Raw genomic sequence first — 17,500 nt, forward strand, 5'->3', positions numbered from 1 at the left:
TAAACATTTTGGAAGTAAAAGTATGTAATGACTGCAAAGACAAAAATATATAAATAGATAAATATGTACATGCATGGACTGGTACGTCATTTCCTTACGAGGTCAATGCGCATGTGTAGCAAATCTTCCTCACTGGTCTACGTCTGGAACTGATAAGATGGCTTTTGTCTGCGGTACACACCTAGATTATCCCAATTTATCCAGGCAATCCTTGCTGTTAAGTCTAAAAGCAGAATGTTCAAGTAGAATTCTAATTCATGAAATAAGCGAAGTCAAAAGAATTTTCTCACCTGAAATTCATACTATAGCACATAAAAAGTTAACTTTTCTTAATTTGAAATCAATCTGTTTCAGACTGATTGTAATTAAGAAGATCGACAAATCCTTCCTAAAGGTAATCATTGTGGAAAGGAATATTAACTTTTCTTCAGAATAAAAATGAAATATTTTAAAAATAGAGCTTAATATGGAGAGGGCGCTGTTCAAACAAGTATCTTAAATTCTGCTGATAATTGAAATAAATCACTGTCTTAAACTACTTAGTTTGAACACATTAAATCTATTTTATGTACCAGTGTTTTTTAAGGTTATACATTTTAGAAGTAGTTTTTGTTAATTCAAAGTTTTGCAAGAAATCATTTATTTGCCATTTAGACGTATACAAAGTTATGTACACCTGAGTAAGGATACATAAATACATGTATTGCGCATGGCATGTTTTTGAAGACGAAAATAATTTCTTGCCTTCTTGTGAATTTTACAAAAACCTTCGACATCATCTCGGAAATTTTATGAAACCAATGTTTTAAAACCGTATTTTGAATATTCAATGAACGTAGAAATTTTATTTCTTTAATTAATGTTTTATTTTCATTTGGTTTATGTGGTTTATTTATTTATTGTTTTGTTGTTTTATATCCTTTGTGCTTTTGTTTATTTATTTATTCGTTTTTTGTTTTTATTATTTTTTTTCCATTCTTTTATTTAATTTTTGTTGAAACTGCGTAGATGTTTTATAGAATAAAACGCATGTCATTGTAATATAATTGTATTTCAAATTCAAATGCAAAAACATTTTTGACGAAATACTCTAAAGTACCTACTGTATTTATTTCACCGTGCCTAAAACAGCAGGTGTATCCGTCTTGTGACCGCGGGCCTGTCGTACGGAATAAGGGTACATGTTTTGATAGGTAGGTTTCGTTTGGTTTCGGTAGATTTCGTTTCGCATTTTACAGGTACCCATCCCATGAAATAAGCAGATCTTTTAAAATGACCTCTGAGAAATTTGAACATATAAGGTCAACAAAAACTTCAGTTTGGTTTTTTTCTTTCTAGGATATGTACTGCGTGGCTAGTTTATGTTTTTGGTGAATTTCTGTATTTTCTTTGTGTTTCTTTCTCTCACTATCAGCCCGTTTTGCTTTGTACATATTTTCTCACCACCTCTGGTGTTTGTTTAAATATATTCAGTCCGTTTGTTAGTTTTGTTTTTATTGTACGATGCTAGCTTTATTTTCTGCGTTTTTTGGAGTTTCCTATATCTATAGAATTCTAGCCTGGTGACAAATAAGGGTACGCATATGCCTTAAATAATTTGCAAAATTGAATAATCCTTTTTTTAAAACCAAACATTTTAAAATTGAAATGATCATTGATGGTCGGGTTAATTTATATTTACGAAAATACAAAATTTGTTCTTAATCCATCTATTCATAAAACGCTTGCGTTATACAGCAAAAGGTAAAAAAAAACAAAAACAAAAAAACTTCGTAAAACATTAAATTCAACACCCAGTGCATCCTACGATGAATGAAAATTAAAAAAAAAAAGAAGAAGACAATATCAAAATAATATACCACTTGTATTCCAAAGCACCTGGGATTCCGCAAGGTTTGGAGAATGCAGGATTCCCTCCACGTAATCAATGGGGTCCTGAACGTTCGTAGTCAGCAAATCTTTGAGTAAAGCAATGTATGCTATAGCCAGACGAAGGGTGTCGATTTTTGACAAACGCTTCTCATAAGGAAATGTAGGCACGTGAAGTCTTAATTCTTCAAACGCAGAGTTGATACTAAGCATCCTTTGGCGTTCTCGAAAATTTGCAGCGTTTCTGGGTGGTTTTTCTGAACTCTCGTCACCAAAGGGAGGTAATCTGGAGTCCCCTGTATCTTCAAACACTTCGTTATGGTTTGGATAATGGTATAATTTGTACGGTCTCACGTTGAAATCGGCGTCAGAAATAAAGTCTTTGGTGAGATTTTTGCAAGAAATTTCAATTTCCTCTTCAAACGCGCAGCAATATTTGTAAAATCGTACAGGTATAGTTTGAGAAAATTCCATTTCAAATGAACATCAGAACATAGTGGGATTTTATAGAAATCCGAAATTTCATGTCTTTGAAACGTAATTTTAAAATTATTGAAAAATAATTGTTTCAAATTAGTCTCCAGGGAAACTCCAGAAATGAATCCGAATGTTGATGTTTAGACATAATTTTGCGATGATCGGGAGGGGTTTATATACCCACTGTTTTATCTTAAGATAATTAAATGTCAAAATCAACTGCGATAGGCAATTAAAATCCCGTTGTTCGCTACTGGGCCATAAGTTCCGAGTGGCGAAATCTTCGCCTTGTTTTCCCCCAATAGCATATGACATCTCCATACTGTCGCTGTCAATGCACAATAAACTATTACGATCGCGGGCACTTGACGACTCAGCGACGCGAAAGACTCCCGTCGCGAATCAGTAATTGTTTTCCACTATTTTCACGGCAAGGCTTGGGGGTTAAGAAGAAAATTTTGGTCGCGTGTGTATTCCTTTTGGACGTTTTGTTCATGTGTGTCTCAAATGCTTAAGATATTTTAATTATCAAATTCAATCAATCGTTATGTTCGTATAGGTACTTGAGAAAGCAGAGAGTATCTCTGATATAAACGGTCACGCGTACAATTTCTAGCACGACCATCTGCAAACGTCTCTTTTATGTTATGTTAGTATTTGTTGGGCAAAATAAATTTCAAAACTTTCTCCAGAATAACTTACATTTATAACGCATTCTAAACTAACTTAACAAAATCCGAATTTACATTTTTGCTTCCACCAAGAAAGCCAAAAACATCACCCTCATGTGATGTCATAGGTTTCTGCAAAAATATTTATTAATAAACTTTTCGCATGATATTAATATATCTTTTGGAGGAATTTTGTTCACTGCATAAAATGAAAAATTATGTAAACTATTGATACTGAAAAAGTTTATATTTTCCATAGATAATCAATTATTTATAATTAGAAAAATCATATTGTCAAGGGCAATAACTCGTATGCTGATATTTCTTCTACTGCATGTCTATTATACAATGATATCCACAAAAAAATTAATATATATTTATAAATTAGCTGGGTTTTTTAAACTGTTGACAGTCAAAATGTGTCATTTGAAAAAGTTTTTATCTAGTTTTAAAACCGGTGTCCCGTGTCACACTAGGTGTGGCACGCTAAATAACCCTCACTGCTCAACGGCTGTAAGCGCCGAGCAAAGGTCTAAATTTGAAGCCCTTCACCGGTCTTGCTGACGTCTCCATATGAGTGAAAATTTTTCTCTCTCTCTCTCTCTCTCTCTCTCTCTCTCTCTCTCGATCGAAAGAGAGAGAGAGAGAGAAAGAGAGAGAGAGAGAGAAAGAGAGAGAGAGAAAGAGAGAGAGAAGTTTAATTAATATTAAACAAGATACAACCAATCAATCATTATTCTGTATAACGAAACGCGAAATGTGTGATTTTCTGATGTTGACCTCTACTTCTGTTTTTGTATGTCTCACATCTTTAAAGAGGTGGCTACACACACACATTTTCTTTGGTTGTTAATTAGATTTAACTATATTGAGTGAAAATCAATATAGTTTTTCCACTTTCAACTATCAATATTGATAGGTCACATGACGATGGAGCTACCTTAAAAATGAAGAAGACCATCATCTACAACCTCTAGAAGCATGATATACCATCTAGAAACCAATGATCTATGCATGCACCCGTCAAAATGGCTGTGATAAGTGAAAGTGCCGACTGTCTTACAATTTTCAGTCACTTGGGGTATTATGGATTTCAGTTTAAATGATATATAATGTTGCACATTATATGAAATTGCTTGTTGCAATGCACAATCATTTAGTTTGGTGGTACCGTGCCAGGGCCCAGCTAACATTCAAACTTTAAAAAAAACCATTTCTGCATATTTTGAAAAAGTGTACGAAATTTCGCGACAAACTTTGCATGGTAGTAATGTAGATTGATTATGTGTGAATATATTAGAATAGAATTTCCTACTATCTGTTTTTGGCAGGGTTACACGAAGTGCAAATCCGGTCTATAGTATGGTGAAGTGCGGGCGGGCGGGCGGTTGGGGAAATTTTGTGAAATCAACTCCTCCTACAGTTTTTTATGTACAACCTTGAAACTTTGCAGAAAGTAAGTATATATATTGAAGTTATGCATTAGGTTTTTTGAAGTCTGACCTTTGTCGAATATGGGCGCTACAGCAAAAAGTTGTTACTAAAAATAGAGTTCAACTTGAAAAAGGTAAGTGAGATTATCTTTTGTGGTTAAATTTAGTTGCACTACCTCTGAGGAAAAATTCAATTATATATGAATGTCAAATTTTCTGGGCATGAGTTGTAAATTTGCAATATAAATAGAGAAATTCTGTTTTTTTATCATATAATCATATACAATTCAAGCACCTGAAGTTATTGTTCATTTTAGTTATTATTACTTAATATTACATATATCAGCAGTGCTCCAAGTTGCATGTAAAACGGTCGCATTTGCGACCAGAAAATCAATTTTGCGACTAGAGATTATAATTAAGTCGCATTTTCGCGAGTGAAGAACATTTGGGCAACCAGTAAAATTTTAGAATCGGGATCGGAAGTCTGAATAAATATTTTTAGTCTCGGTCAAAACAATCAAGATGGCGGGAAAACGAGGTTTAGAGCACTTTGGATTTATCAATAGTAAAAAACAGAAGCCTCAGCCTTGTACATGTAACAAAGAAATTCAAGAATCACACGGGGAAAGTTCTGCATCAAAAGATGGCGTAGCAATGTCTAAAGAGAAATGCAAAAGTAAAGGAAGAACCCCAGTCCTGAAATGGCGTAGGAAATTTTCGTGATGGCAAAATGTTTTGCAGAATTTGTGAGGCCAATAAGCCAGCAACGTCCACAATTTCTAGACATCCATTGTCCTATTTCGCCACGACCGAGTGTACATCTTTCAAACGTGGAAATGTGACTATTCACGGTAACAGTAAGAGACATGTCGTTGTCCGTGACTGCATTATTAGCAGTAAGTCGAGCGGGGCAACTGTTGCTGTTAATTTTCAAAGACAATCAAACTCGGGATGTAGTGTTCTTATTGATGCTGGTACTAATTGTTCAGCAAAAGATCTAACAAAACTAGGAGGTCTTATTCGCATAACATGATAAGCAGTGAAGGCCCACTTATTAATAACTTTAAAGCAAATCCTTGTGTAGAACGCTGGGTTTCTTCTCCAGAAGCGTACTGTAAAATATACAGGATGGCCCAATGCAATACAACTTTTGCCAGAGTAAATACTTGACTTGTTAGCATCCAGCATGTTTCACAGTACATTTCTATTCAGTTTCAAAATATAAACAAACAAAATGTATACATGGTGTTGATTTTTTACTTGCAAGATATTCATATTTTTTTTTTAAAAAAACCTTGTAAGTCTTATATTTACAAAAGCTTTTACTATGGCGAGTAGAAATTTTGAACATGGCGACTAGAAATTTGAAAATGGCGACCAGAAATATTTTTAGGTCACCATTTTGCGACCTGATAGCAGATGCGACTTGGAGCACTGTATCATGTTTTTTTATTAATCAAGAAAAGCCCTGAGGCAATATGTGATGTGTTTATATATATATATATATATATATATATATATATATATATATATATATATATATATCGGCATTTTTACAAGACAAAAATCCGTACCTGTATCCGGAAACAATCGTGTCCGCTCACGTTACCGATACGGAAGTAACATTTGTTCCACTCGTCAAAACTCGTTTTGATAATTTACTTTACAATTCTGCCTCCTTCAACACTAAGGCCATAACAAATCATAACAGTCCTCCAGATAACTACCACCAAATAAATCCCTACCCAAATTATTTACTCTAAATATTGCAACCCGGCCAATTGAGTCTTTGACCCATTTTTTTTGTTTTTGCATCAGCAAACTTAGGTACCGTACGTATATTTAGAGTTCTATACCTTTACTCTTTAATAATAAATTCGAACACAAGTGATATGATTGTCTGTGCTAGAGTCGTGCTTGACCATCATCTAGAGACGTGCTTGACCATCATCTAGAGACGTGCTTGACCATCATCTAGAGACGTGCTTGACCATCATCTAGAGACGTGCTTGACCATCATCTAGAGACGTGCCTGACCATCATCTAGAGACGTGCCTGACCATCATCTAGAGACGTGTTTGACCATCATCTAGAGACGTGCTTGACCATCATCTAGAGACGTGCTTGACCATCATCTAGAGACGTGCCTGACCATCATCTAGAGACGTGCTTGACCATCATCTAGAGACGTGCTTGACCATCATCTAGAGTCGTGCTTGACCGTCATCTACTGCCTCTAAAAACATCTTGATTATAGGTGCCCTTACCTGTTGTGTGAGAATCGCCTATGACAATGGTAGTTCAGAATTAATCTGATGCCACCTTTCTTGCCTTAAAGTTTTGTTTATTAGATATAGAGATTCGTCCAATTTTTTTGTATGCCTTTGAATGCAATTCAGAACAGAGTTTTTTAACCTTACATGTGCGTATAAATCTATACACGATTTCTAATAATTTTAAAAACTCGAATGAACGGTTACACGAGTACCGAGTTCTCCCTTCATTGATCGTAACGCCTCGGGTGTGATCATTATCAGGTTCCACGTGGAGACGTCATCACCTTAATACTGCATCAAATCAGCTGGAAACAATAACACAGCGCCTCTGACTAACTGCCATTTATTTTATAGGTGTCGGTATCTATATATTCTTTCGTTAAGAGTAATTGTTGCTTAATCAGCTGATTGTCTTTTCTTCTTTAATACATGTACGTTAATTTCCTCATACAGAATCCATTATACGGGGCAAATTCATTAACATAAAAGAAGTTGCCTTTTTAATTACTGAAATTAACAAAATATACAAGGTATGGAGTTGACGAGGTTTTATCATCCCAGGGCGCCATTACAGCAGAGTCTTACTTCACCCGTGTCTGTAAATAAAAATAGTGAGTATTTTAAAAACAATGTTTACAGCTACATTGTAAAATTTAATTTTCTGAAATTTCTGAAGTTCGTCACACAAATGAGCTCTCTGTTGAAGGAAGAATAGTTAAATTAAAACAAAACAGCAACACACCCACACAAACCTCTCCTCCCTCCAAAACAAAACAAATATCCACCTACCCTCCCCCCAAACAAAAAGCAGATCCCCACTTAAAACAACCCACATATATTTAATTAATCTACAAAAACTAATACATAAATGCTAATGCTATGTGAAGTTCATCATTTTTTATTGATCAATTTATTTATTCTAATATTCTATGCTATTTCATGTCCTCCTGCTGCATGTAGATTTAACCATTATTGGGGCGGTTTGAAATACATGTAGACACAAATTGATACGGTACCGTAAGAGATGCAGGAGTCTAGGTACGAATCATACACGAATCCCTTGTCACATGTCTTCGTTATAATCTCCACGCATGAGCGACTTTGTTTGTCATACTCGTAACCTTGGAGACAGACCTTTGACTTCTTTGCTAAAAATACAAATTCAAGGGAAATGATTACATTATTGACTTCGAAACGACAGATATCAAATAAAGAATGTAACGAAATCAATTTTGATAATGAAAAAAATTATTCCATATAACATTAGTCAACAGACTCTCATACATTTAGCATCCCATCGAAGGAAAAATTCCTGAAGCGCCATTACTCGCATAACGGCTTGGTGTATGTATGTAAATATATTCTTTCTTCATTTCATCAAATAACTTTTCCCCATAAAAGATTTTAGACGAAAAAAAAAAATATTCCAAAGAAAAGATGTAGACATAATTTCTCGATCTCGTTTCTATCTGATTCACGGACTATAGGATTGCATTTTAGTAGATAGCTAATTTTGATCGCAAGATAGCAATCGGTTTTAGTGCTATATTGTATATGCAATAAAAATCTGAAGATTATATACACTGTGTATATATATATATATATATATATATATATATATATATATATATATAATATATAGCACTAAAATTCAACAACACTCAACATTCAAAAACTTGAATTGATCCAGCATAGGACTGGTTCAGTTCAGTTTTGACGCTCGATGGGAACAAACTTTTCTATTGACACATACATATATTACATTCGATAATTTTAATATGTAGACGTTTGTTTGTTATAAGGTTTTGTAGTTTAGTTGTAGTTTTAGTTTCCTTACTTTTCTATGTAAATATTCTATCGTCCTAAAGAAGGTCGTCCCGAAAATTTAACAATTCACCGTTATTCGTGTCGTTGGTCATTTTTAGTGGTTTATATAGATGTTCTAATGAATTAGATTTATGAAATGTCCTCGAAAAAATGGGCTCATAGCCTTGTACCTTGTGACAATTACAGTGTAACATCTATGATTTAATAATTATAATAAAGATTTATAATATCGATTTATGAATGATAATTTCAATTTGAAAGCAAACCTAAGGCCTAAAATTGAATACTAAATAGCAAGTATAGACATATTTGTCCAAAAAAATCAATTACAGAAAAAGAAATAAAAGAATTTCAATGAAGTATTTTTTCTTATATGCGTATCTTGATAGGTGTTATCAATTACATTTATGCATTCAGTTGAACAAACAGTAAACTATAAGAGGCAAGAAAAGGTCTATATATGAATAAATAGATAAATACATATAAAATCCATAAAAATACTAGTACCTGATGCGAAGTTCGCTCCTAAAAAGCAGATTACTAGAATGCAACACACGGACTTTTTGCTAAGCATCTTGTATATTGCTGGGTCATTCAAATATGACAACTAGCTTCTTCTGGTCGCTTTTATATATAACCAACAATTCTGTTTGTGTATGTCCGCAAATATTATTCCAATTAGTTCATTTGGGCAGTACGTACTGTCTTTGACGACGTGTTTTTAAATCGTGATTTGTGGTTTGTTTTATTGAGAAAAGGTAACGTGACGTTCCTCTGTTCACCCGAGTACTGCTGGTCAGACAAGTCTGACCTTTCTTCTTTCTTTTTTTTTTTTTTTTTTTTTTTTTATACATGTATCAGCAAATTGACATTCTCACCCTAAACATACTAATAGGACTGTTCGCTGATAGTCCCTGTGGCACGCTACAAACGATTTAAAACTGGAAATAATTAGGACGAGCTACAGGGCCATAAAATCCGGACAGAGAGTAGAATTAAGTATAATTAATACACATGTACATTTACAGTGTAAGACTAGGACATCGTAGAAAGTAGTACCCTTCTCCCTCTAACGGCAATGTACATGTACAGACGTGCACACATTTATAAAAAAAAATTTACATGGCAAAATGTAATTAGTATACACGTGATTTTAACTATGTATATTACATATAGTATATAATGTATTTGTGAGATTTTTTATGCATGTACATGTATATGAAGAATTTGATTCGAACCTTTTTTTTTTCAGAGAAAGGGGAGGGGGGCCTCAAACAGTTGCCTGCAGTTGAAGATTTGCAAAGAGATTCCGAATGATTTCTTACACTGTTAATTTTGATGATCCCATTTTTCCTTTGAAACAAAAACTTATATTTTGTGTGATCAAAAGTTGACAAATAACATTCATCCATGAAAAGTTAGGAGAACATTTAATAAAAACATTTTCAATTTTGATTATGATCTTATAAAAAGATTATTTCTATGCTTGTAAAATGATTCTTTGAAATGTTATTAAGGTGGATCGATCCTCACGTGACTTATCAATATTAATGGTTGAAAGTGGAAAATCTGTATTAATTTTCACTCAATATATAGTTGGATTTAATTAATAACCAAAGAAAATGTGTAAGTTGTCACACTTTTAAAAATGTCAGACATACAAAAAACAGAAGTATATGTTAACATCAGAAAATCACACATCTTCGTTATATAGAATAATTGAAATAGATAAAAACTTGTTGAAATGATCTTAATTGTCAATAGTTTAAAGGGACATGAACACGATTTAAGCTGAAAAAATGTCAAATTGTATGTTTTCATTTTTAATGTTTAGAATGCTTAACTAAGACATTTCTAATGATCAGCAAAAAATTGTTTTTAGATCAAGTGTTTCAAATTCTTATTCTTCAACATTTTCATCACATTGAATTTTACAAAACATTTTAATACTTGTAAACAAACATCCAGTTCGTCTGTTCTCCTTAACAACAATTCACATTTCTGTACATATATATGTATACATTTCACTATACGACATCGTGTATTTGTACTCTGATACATCTTCCTCGGACGTCACTTGTATTAATACATTGAATATCATGTACCACTTTCATTGCTGTTTGAGCGAATAAAATGAATGAACGACTTTGGAGCTGGACAAACCTTCAGATAGGAGACCATTACGTTTATTATTACACCTCTATTAGGTTTGGGGAGACGGTATGTCGTCTTTAATTTCTACCGGTTTTTAATCCTACACTTTCACAAACCCGCGTGACCACTCATGTTTTTGTAAGCAAGACGCCAGCAAATCATACGTAATGACGCAGACGACAGGCTTCATTTAAATTCGTGCTTATTCATCGACGGATATAAACAAGAATTTGTATACACTGCATGGTGAATTTAATGTAGTATATATACTCTCATTTAATTGAGAATTTTCCAACCGTTTCGACTGAACCATGTTTGGGTAGTACTCGTGTTCCTGTACTAACTGGTAAGAATATTATAAAAGAAATAAGGAAAGAGAAGAAATATAAAGTAATTAATGTCGATGAATATGCTCGACATTGTGACAGACCCCCCTCCCCACCCCACCCCACCCCTACTTTTCCCATATAAATGTGAAGTGTTATACGGAGTTTGCATGCAGTACTTGAGGAAAAGAACATTTCTTAAAATATTGATTTTATTGCTAGGTAAGATTTCTCATAGCACTCAGTTTTCAAGGTCATAGGGGACGATTTTAAAAAAATTGTTAGTTTGACACGAAAATGTTTATTATTTTTTAATAACTTGATATATGTGAATAATTAATTCAGAAAAAAAAATTGTAAGGTAACAGACGCTACTGATCGTCAAATGATGACTGCGGTATCTCCCTTTCTTGATGACGTCAAAAGAGAACAGCTTGACGTCAAAGTGTACTTGTTTATACTATTAGTTATCAAAATAGTTCATTGTGCTTGCAATCAACTGTACATAATGTACGGACATTCGGCAAACTTCAGCAGATTCCGGTACCCTACATATAACCTTGGATATATGACGGGAATTGATATGTAAATGTAGCTACTCTTTTGAAATGCGTTCGTCTATTTACCCTCCCGGAAAAACTTCCGCTTAAAAGTAGTGATCAAAATATGTTTTTTTTTAAAAATGAATTCATCGAGTTTTCCTTAGAAAATTGCCCTCTATTTTGAGAAAAAACCCCATAATTCTCAAAGAGATATAGTCAGAAACATTGAGTGTTATAAAAATAATATGTACAAATAGACTGTATTTCGTGGGAACTGTAAGTAGTTCCAGCTGATCAGTGACGTTAAACATGTTGCTATACGTCACTGTATACGTACTATGGCGGAAAACATCATACATCCGAGTAATCGTAACTACTCGGCTATATCCACAACTGCAAATAAACCGATTACGGAAAAGGACGAGCGCGTGATCAGATTGATATCCGAGGTCAGATGTAATCGATCGAGGTGATCCGAGTGATATACGAAGTTAGAAAGACGTTTTAATGAACTTGAGTCCAAAGGATCCAACGTTCAGATCAAAGTCACACTGAACTCGAAGTTGTGTGTCAACCTACCCCATTCCAAGGGAGATGATGACGATCAGTATAGGAACCGGCCATTTTGTTTGTAGGCTAATAATAATAATAGGGGTTTATACCACCCTTCCCTAATAGAAAAAAACCTAGTACAAGGAATGAAACGAGTTTTGTCAATAAACTTCGATTCAAAATAGCTCTAAAATTCTGCTTACATCGACATCCACCCCAAAGTTCTCTCTGATCCAGTAATTTCAAGATTTATCACAAAAATAAACCTCATCGACGAGTATAATTAGAGTATTGGGTGGTTATATTCGCGACTGCTGGTTTTTTCCCCTTCATTTCCTAGTTTATACTGGTGTTTTAGGCGGTCATGTGGCATGTACACGCCTCGTATGATATTTTTACAGAAAAAATTACCGGTTTCTGTAGAATCAGTTTGGAATGTAACACCCTATTCGTGGGTATAAGGAATTTAATCTTCTACCAGGAGCAGTTGCAACTAGTTTTGACTTCGGACCTAAGCATGGTGAAGACGGGAAAATTCTCCAAAACCTCTACAGCTTTATTCAAACGCATTTAATGACTTCAATTCGACATTTAGATATATCGACGACGTATTATCTATTAACAATAATAATTTTCATTCATATGTTGATTCGATATATCCCAGTGAACTCAAAATAAAAGACACCACAGAGTCGTCCACTTCTGCTTCATACTTAGACATTTTATTGAAAGTAGATATCAACGGCAAACTAACAACTCAACTTTATAACAAACGGGATGACTTCAGCTTCTCCATCGTCAGTTTCCCATATTTATGTAGCAATATCCCATTATCACCTGCATATGGTGTTTGTATCTCTCAACTGATTCGATACGCAAGAGCTTGTTCTGCTTATGGTAAGTTTTTAAATCGAAGCAGGATGCTGACAAAGAAGATGATGGTGAAGGGGTTTCAACAGTCTTGTTTAAAGTCAGCATTTTGCAAATTCTATGGTTGTTATAACGATCTACTTTGCCAATACAACGTATTATTGGGTCAAATGCTGACTGATGTGTTTCATACCGATTGTTAGGTCGTTCTTGGCACACTGATTTTGATGATCAGGATATAGGGCTCGCGGCGGCTGTGACCGGTTGACCGGGGTTGCTTACTCCTCCTAGGCTCCTGATCCCACCTCTGGTATATCCAGGGGTCCGTGTTTGCCCAACTCTCTATTTTGTATCGCTTATAGGAGTTATGAGATTGATCACTGTTCGTTATCTCCACCTTTCACATGAAGCTCGTCTGGTCAGAACTTTTTTTTGTCTAAATATATAAGTATGAATAGATCTACATACAACGTTATATTTAAAGTTGCATTATTACACATCTCCATCACCAATTTTCTGTTTGAAAAAAATAATATCCAAAGAAAATGGTGGAGGGATATTACAAGTTTTTAAATTAAGTAAAATGAACCATTTTTTCGGTCGTACATTGGTTTCCTTACTGAGGAAGAAATTAAATAGAAAGTGTTGTTATGTAAAACTTATACGGTACCAATTTTGATGCACCAGACGCGCATTTCGACAAATTATGTCTCTTCAGTGATGATCAACCGAAATGTTTGAAATCCGAAACAACGATAAATAATGATATGTAAAGCGATAATAAATTATCCTTCATGTAGGCCCTAATGTCGTAAATTTTATTGTAAAAGAATGCTAAGTAACTACTTGTGTTTATTATGATAATTATATTTACATGTTATATTGGTTTAGCCGCACGGGATGCATGTAAAAATTGTGAATAAATTCAAAATGCGACGCTAGCGATGTGTGCAATGGAAATTCTGATCTGGTTAATAAATATTACGGAGTCGAGGTGGGATTATGCACGTAGAACTAGGGATGGTGGGTGGTAAGCGGAGTGCCCACCTTTTTCGACAATCAGGATCTGTTGTGGTGAGTGGGGGCCCACCTTTTTTAACAATCAGGATCTGTTGTGGTGAGCGGGGCCCCACCTTTTTTGACAATCAGGATCTGTTAGCTAAGATATACTGGCCTCACCACTAGTTTGGTGTAGTTTTACCTTACGAATCTTTCTTATACCACATCCTCTGTCACGATTTAGGATTTTGAATTTGGGCGAAATTCGTTTAAGAATTATTTCTTTTTTCTCAAGACTGTTTGATAAGTCAATCTTCAACTTGACACCGTCACCTCTTCCCGTGCCTGGGGTTAGAAATTTTGCAAGTAAAAATATCTTTATCATTATTATTATTAGAGACTTTGCTCTGAAATTTATCATACATTTATCATTAACCACTCAGTATCATTTGAATGGATTCGGAATTAATATGATCTTAATTAATCTTCTTGTTCGTTCTCTGATGAAAAGTCGGTCGATCTGGCTGGCATTTGCATTGATTATAGGTTCAAAATGATATCCTTGTACAACAAACGTTGATCCCTCGACCCTCATCCAAAAACTCCTTCAGTTGCGAAATCATTGACAAATTATGACGTCACAAATTCAGAGAATCAGGAACGATAATCGAGTAACTGTACCTTTACACTTGGATTTCTTAGAGTTAATATTTTTATTGATAATCCTTATCAATTTTTAAGAAGCATTTTTATGAGAAATATACGAAACAAAATTGATAATTACTGGGAGAAAATGTATTGTTAAAAACCGTCTCCTTTGACCTTTAATTTAAGGTATTCAACGTATAACGATCATATTTTATATCTTGTAAATAAATGGTGGAATTTTTGTAATGATGGTATCATTTTGAAGGGTTCATCAAATAAAAATATTCCACCATAGGAATTTTCAAAGTTTCTGTTTACTGTTTGATTTCTTGAACCTAGAATTGAGGTCTATGCATGTTTTATTAAAATATTTTTAAAAGAAATTACATATCATACAAATCTCTTGGTATGAAGTTACATACATTTTGTCTTTATGAAAATGTGAAATGAAATTAATCATTTACCAGATACATTTGTTTAGAAAAATAGATTTTTCTTGGTTTTACAAAGGGCCGATAACTCTTCAAAAAAGTCTCAAGTGCAAAAAGGTCAGCTTCTAATCAATTTACCAGTCGTGTGAATTTCATCTACTTCACTTTCATCATTATTTGACAATAAACATATATTTTTATTCAAATCCTTCAAAATGATTTAACCTCGTGGGGATCTGGGTTAGAATAGGTCCTCAGTACCCATTGCTTGTCGTAAGAGGCGCACGATAAAAATTCCTCCCTGCTCAAAGACCGTAACCGCCGAACACAGGCCTAAATTTTGCAACCCTTCACCGGCAATGGTGACGTCTCCATATGAGCTGATTTTTTTTCGTGAGGGACGTTAAACAATATAAAATCAATCAAAATGGTTCATCATCCTATCGTCATACATTAGATATCTTAACAGGAAGTTCCGGGCGTGCTCGTAGATAACCAATCAAGTATACATTTTACCACCATTGGTCAACTTCACGTGACGTTACATTAGGCAATCAATAAACAAAGGCCTACATCACTGCTATCTGTTATCATTTCTACAAGCACCTGTGTATTGTTTCAGTTATGATGTGTGTATAAACAAATATATTTCTAGTGCTATATTGCATGATGTGATTTTGACAAGAAAGGAAATAAAGAACTGAAGAGGTAGGCAGATTTGTTTTGTACCTGTAGAAAATGTACAGTTATCTTCACATTATATAATGAAGGACGGGTCAGATCAATCTGCATTATCACATGTGTATTTACATTTATTGTATAGCTAATAAATAGTCTATTATAAAATCTGCGTAAAATCTAGAGCATGTTAACGTTCAATATCCTGAGAATTTATTGAACGCTAAATTTGCATGTGTATTTACATGTATCTACTATGGTGGCGTAATTATTTATATAATATAAATAGAAAGAGCGCTTTGTTTAAAAAAAACCCACGTGTCACGTGTGCATAAACATGTTTATCAAAAATCCATGTAACCATCGCCAATAGCATACCGATAACAGATCAAGCTTAATTAAGGATGGTAATACTTTCAATTTTTTTTCTTTCCACAACAGACGTCATGTAAAATGAGCAATGTTAGCGTCCGACACTGAGATTAGAAGCACGGTACTAAAACTTTATGATGACGTCATCGAGGCGTGTATGGCTTTGGATAGTCTTCCGGAAATTGTCCGTGACGCTGTTGATACAAACTATCGCAACGAACTGGAGAAATTAACATGGAAACGGGAAGCATTATCTGATGAGCCGTGTCAAGTGGTTGTATCAGGTGAGTGATTGTTATGGGTTGGGTCTTGCACCGTTGCATAGGGTGGGTATCGAATATACGTACGGAGACATACGAAATGTATGCATCGGAAAGAACAGTAACTGACACATATTTCTCGTATGTCTCTGTATTTATTCATACGCGCACAAAGGGAGAGAGATCCTCGCGTATTCCGTCAGTGACTATCGTTAGAAATCAGAGATAGCATTTTTGTTCATGAGAATAAAAAAATAGAGGTGTATGAAATATATTAAATCCTAATATATCTGGTTTTAGTAGGGAACAATATAGGTCCCTGATCTTATTTTTTTATTTTTTGTTATAATTGATTAATACATGTATACCGATATGTGATGTGAGATAGCTGTTGACAAGCAGGCCGTCCTCATTTTCTACCGACGAATAAAATAGCTATTGTACAGGTAGTTTGTCCTGACAGGTAAATAACGGTACTTCACACCGCGGTGGTATAAATCTGTACAGCGATGAAAGCCCGCGGAGGGAGAGCGCGGGAAGGATTAACACATGTACATCGATGGAGGGGGTTCCGCGTTGGACGTAATGTACGATGCTACATGTAATCACAGTTTGAAGTTAATATTCTTGATGATTTTAAATGCAGGAGAAATTTCCTCCGGAAAATCATCATTGTTGAACTTTATGATTGGAACGGATGTGCTTCCAACATCAGTTCTAGAGAGCAGAAGTGTTCCCTGTCGCCTGCGATACTCTTCAGAAAAGCGCGCCAACTTGATTGATGCCTCAGGTAATGTGATAGAAAGTGTACGATTTACTGAGAACGAAGAGGCTTTAAACAGACTGAGGACAATCATAGGAGGAAATCAACATATTGACGGTCTTTCTCATATAGATATATTCCTTGAAGAAAGCGCATTGCAGGTAAGTTTGGGAATATTTGAAAGTTGATATTGCATGCTTAAGGAAAGCGGACAGATTATACAGTATATATACGCAAGATTACAGGAGAAATGAAATGAACGTGTCTCTGTACATGCAGGGTAATGTAGTTTTGGTAGATACACCCGGAATAAAAGAAGAGGATGACGACGACAACACGCAACTGTTTT

The 17,500-nt window shown here is 34.6% G+C and overlaps 2 protein-coding genes across 2 annotated transcripts in view; one reads left to right on the forward strand and one right to left on the reverse strand.

Moving 5' to 3' along the window:
* The window catches only part of LOC125666742 (helix-loop-helix protein 13-like), a 2,789-nt gene extending 33 nt beyond the window's left edge, over positions 1-2,756 (reverse strand). Inside the window, exons 1-2 of the mRNA XM_048900000.2 lie at positions 1,860-2,756; positions 1-223 (exon numbers count right to left, since the gene is read on the reverse strand). The exon at positions 1-223 is cut by the window's left edge and continues 33 nt beyond it. Coding sequence (XP_048755957.2) covers positions 138-223; positions 1,860-2,343 — 570 coding nt within the window. The 5' untranslated portion in view covers positions 2,344-2,756 and the 3' untranslated portion in view covers positions 1-137. The remainder of the gene's footprint in view (positions 224-1,859) is intronic.
* Positions 2,757-15,649: 12,893 nt separating this feature from the next.
* The window catches only part of LOC125666353 (dynamin-like protein 2), an 11,630-nt gene continuing 9,779 nt past the window's right edge, over positions 15,650-17,500 (forward strand). The window contains exons 1-4 of the mRNA XM_056151858.1: positions 15,650-15,786; positions 16,198-16,412; positions 17,035-17,312; positions 17,431-17,500. The exon at positions 17,431-17,500 is cut by the window's right edge and continues 68 nt beyond it. Coding sequence (XP_056007833.1) covers positions 16,217-16,412; positions 17,035-17,312; positions 17,431-17,500 — 544 coding nt within the window. The 5' untranslated portion in view covers positions 15,650-15,786; positions 16,198-16,216. The remainder of the gene's footprint in view (positions 15,787-16,197; positions 16,413-17,034; positions 17,313-17,430) is intronic.

This window comes from Ostrea edulis, chromosome 10, assembly GCF_947568905.1.
Source record: "Ostrea edulis chromosome 10, xbOstEdul1.1, whole genome shotgun sequence".
Lineage (NCBI taxonomy): Eukaryota > Metazoa > Mollusca > Bivalvia > Ostreida > Ostreidae > Ostrea > Ostrea edulis.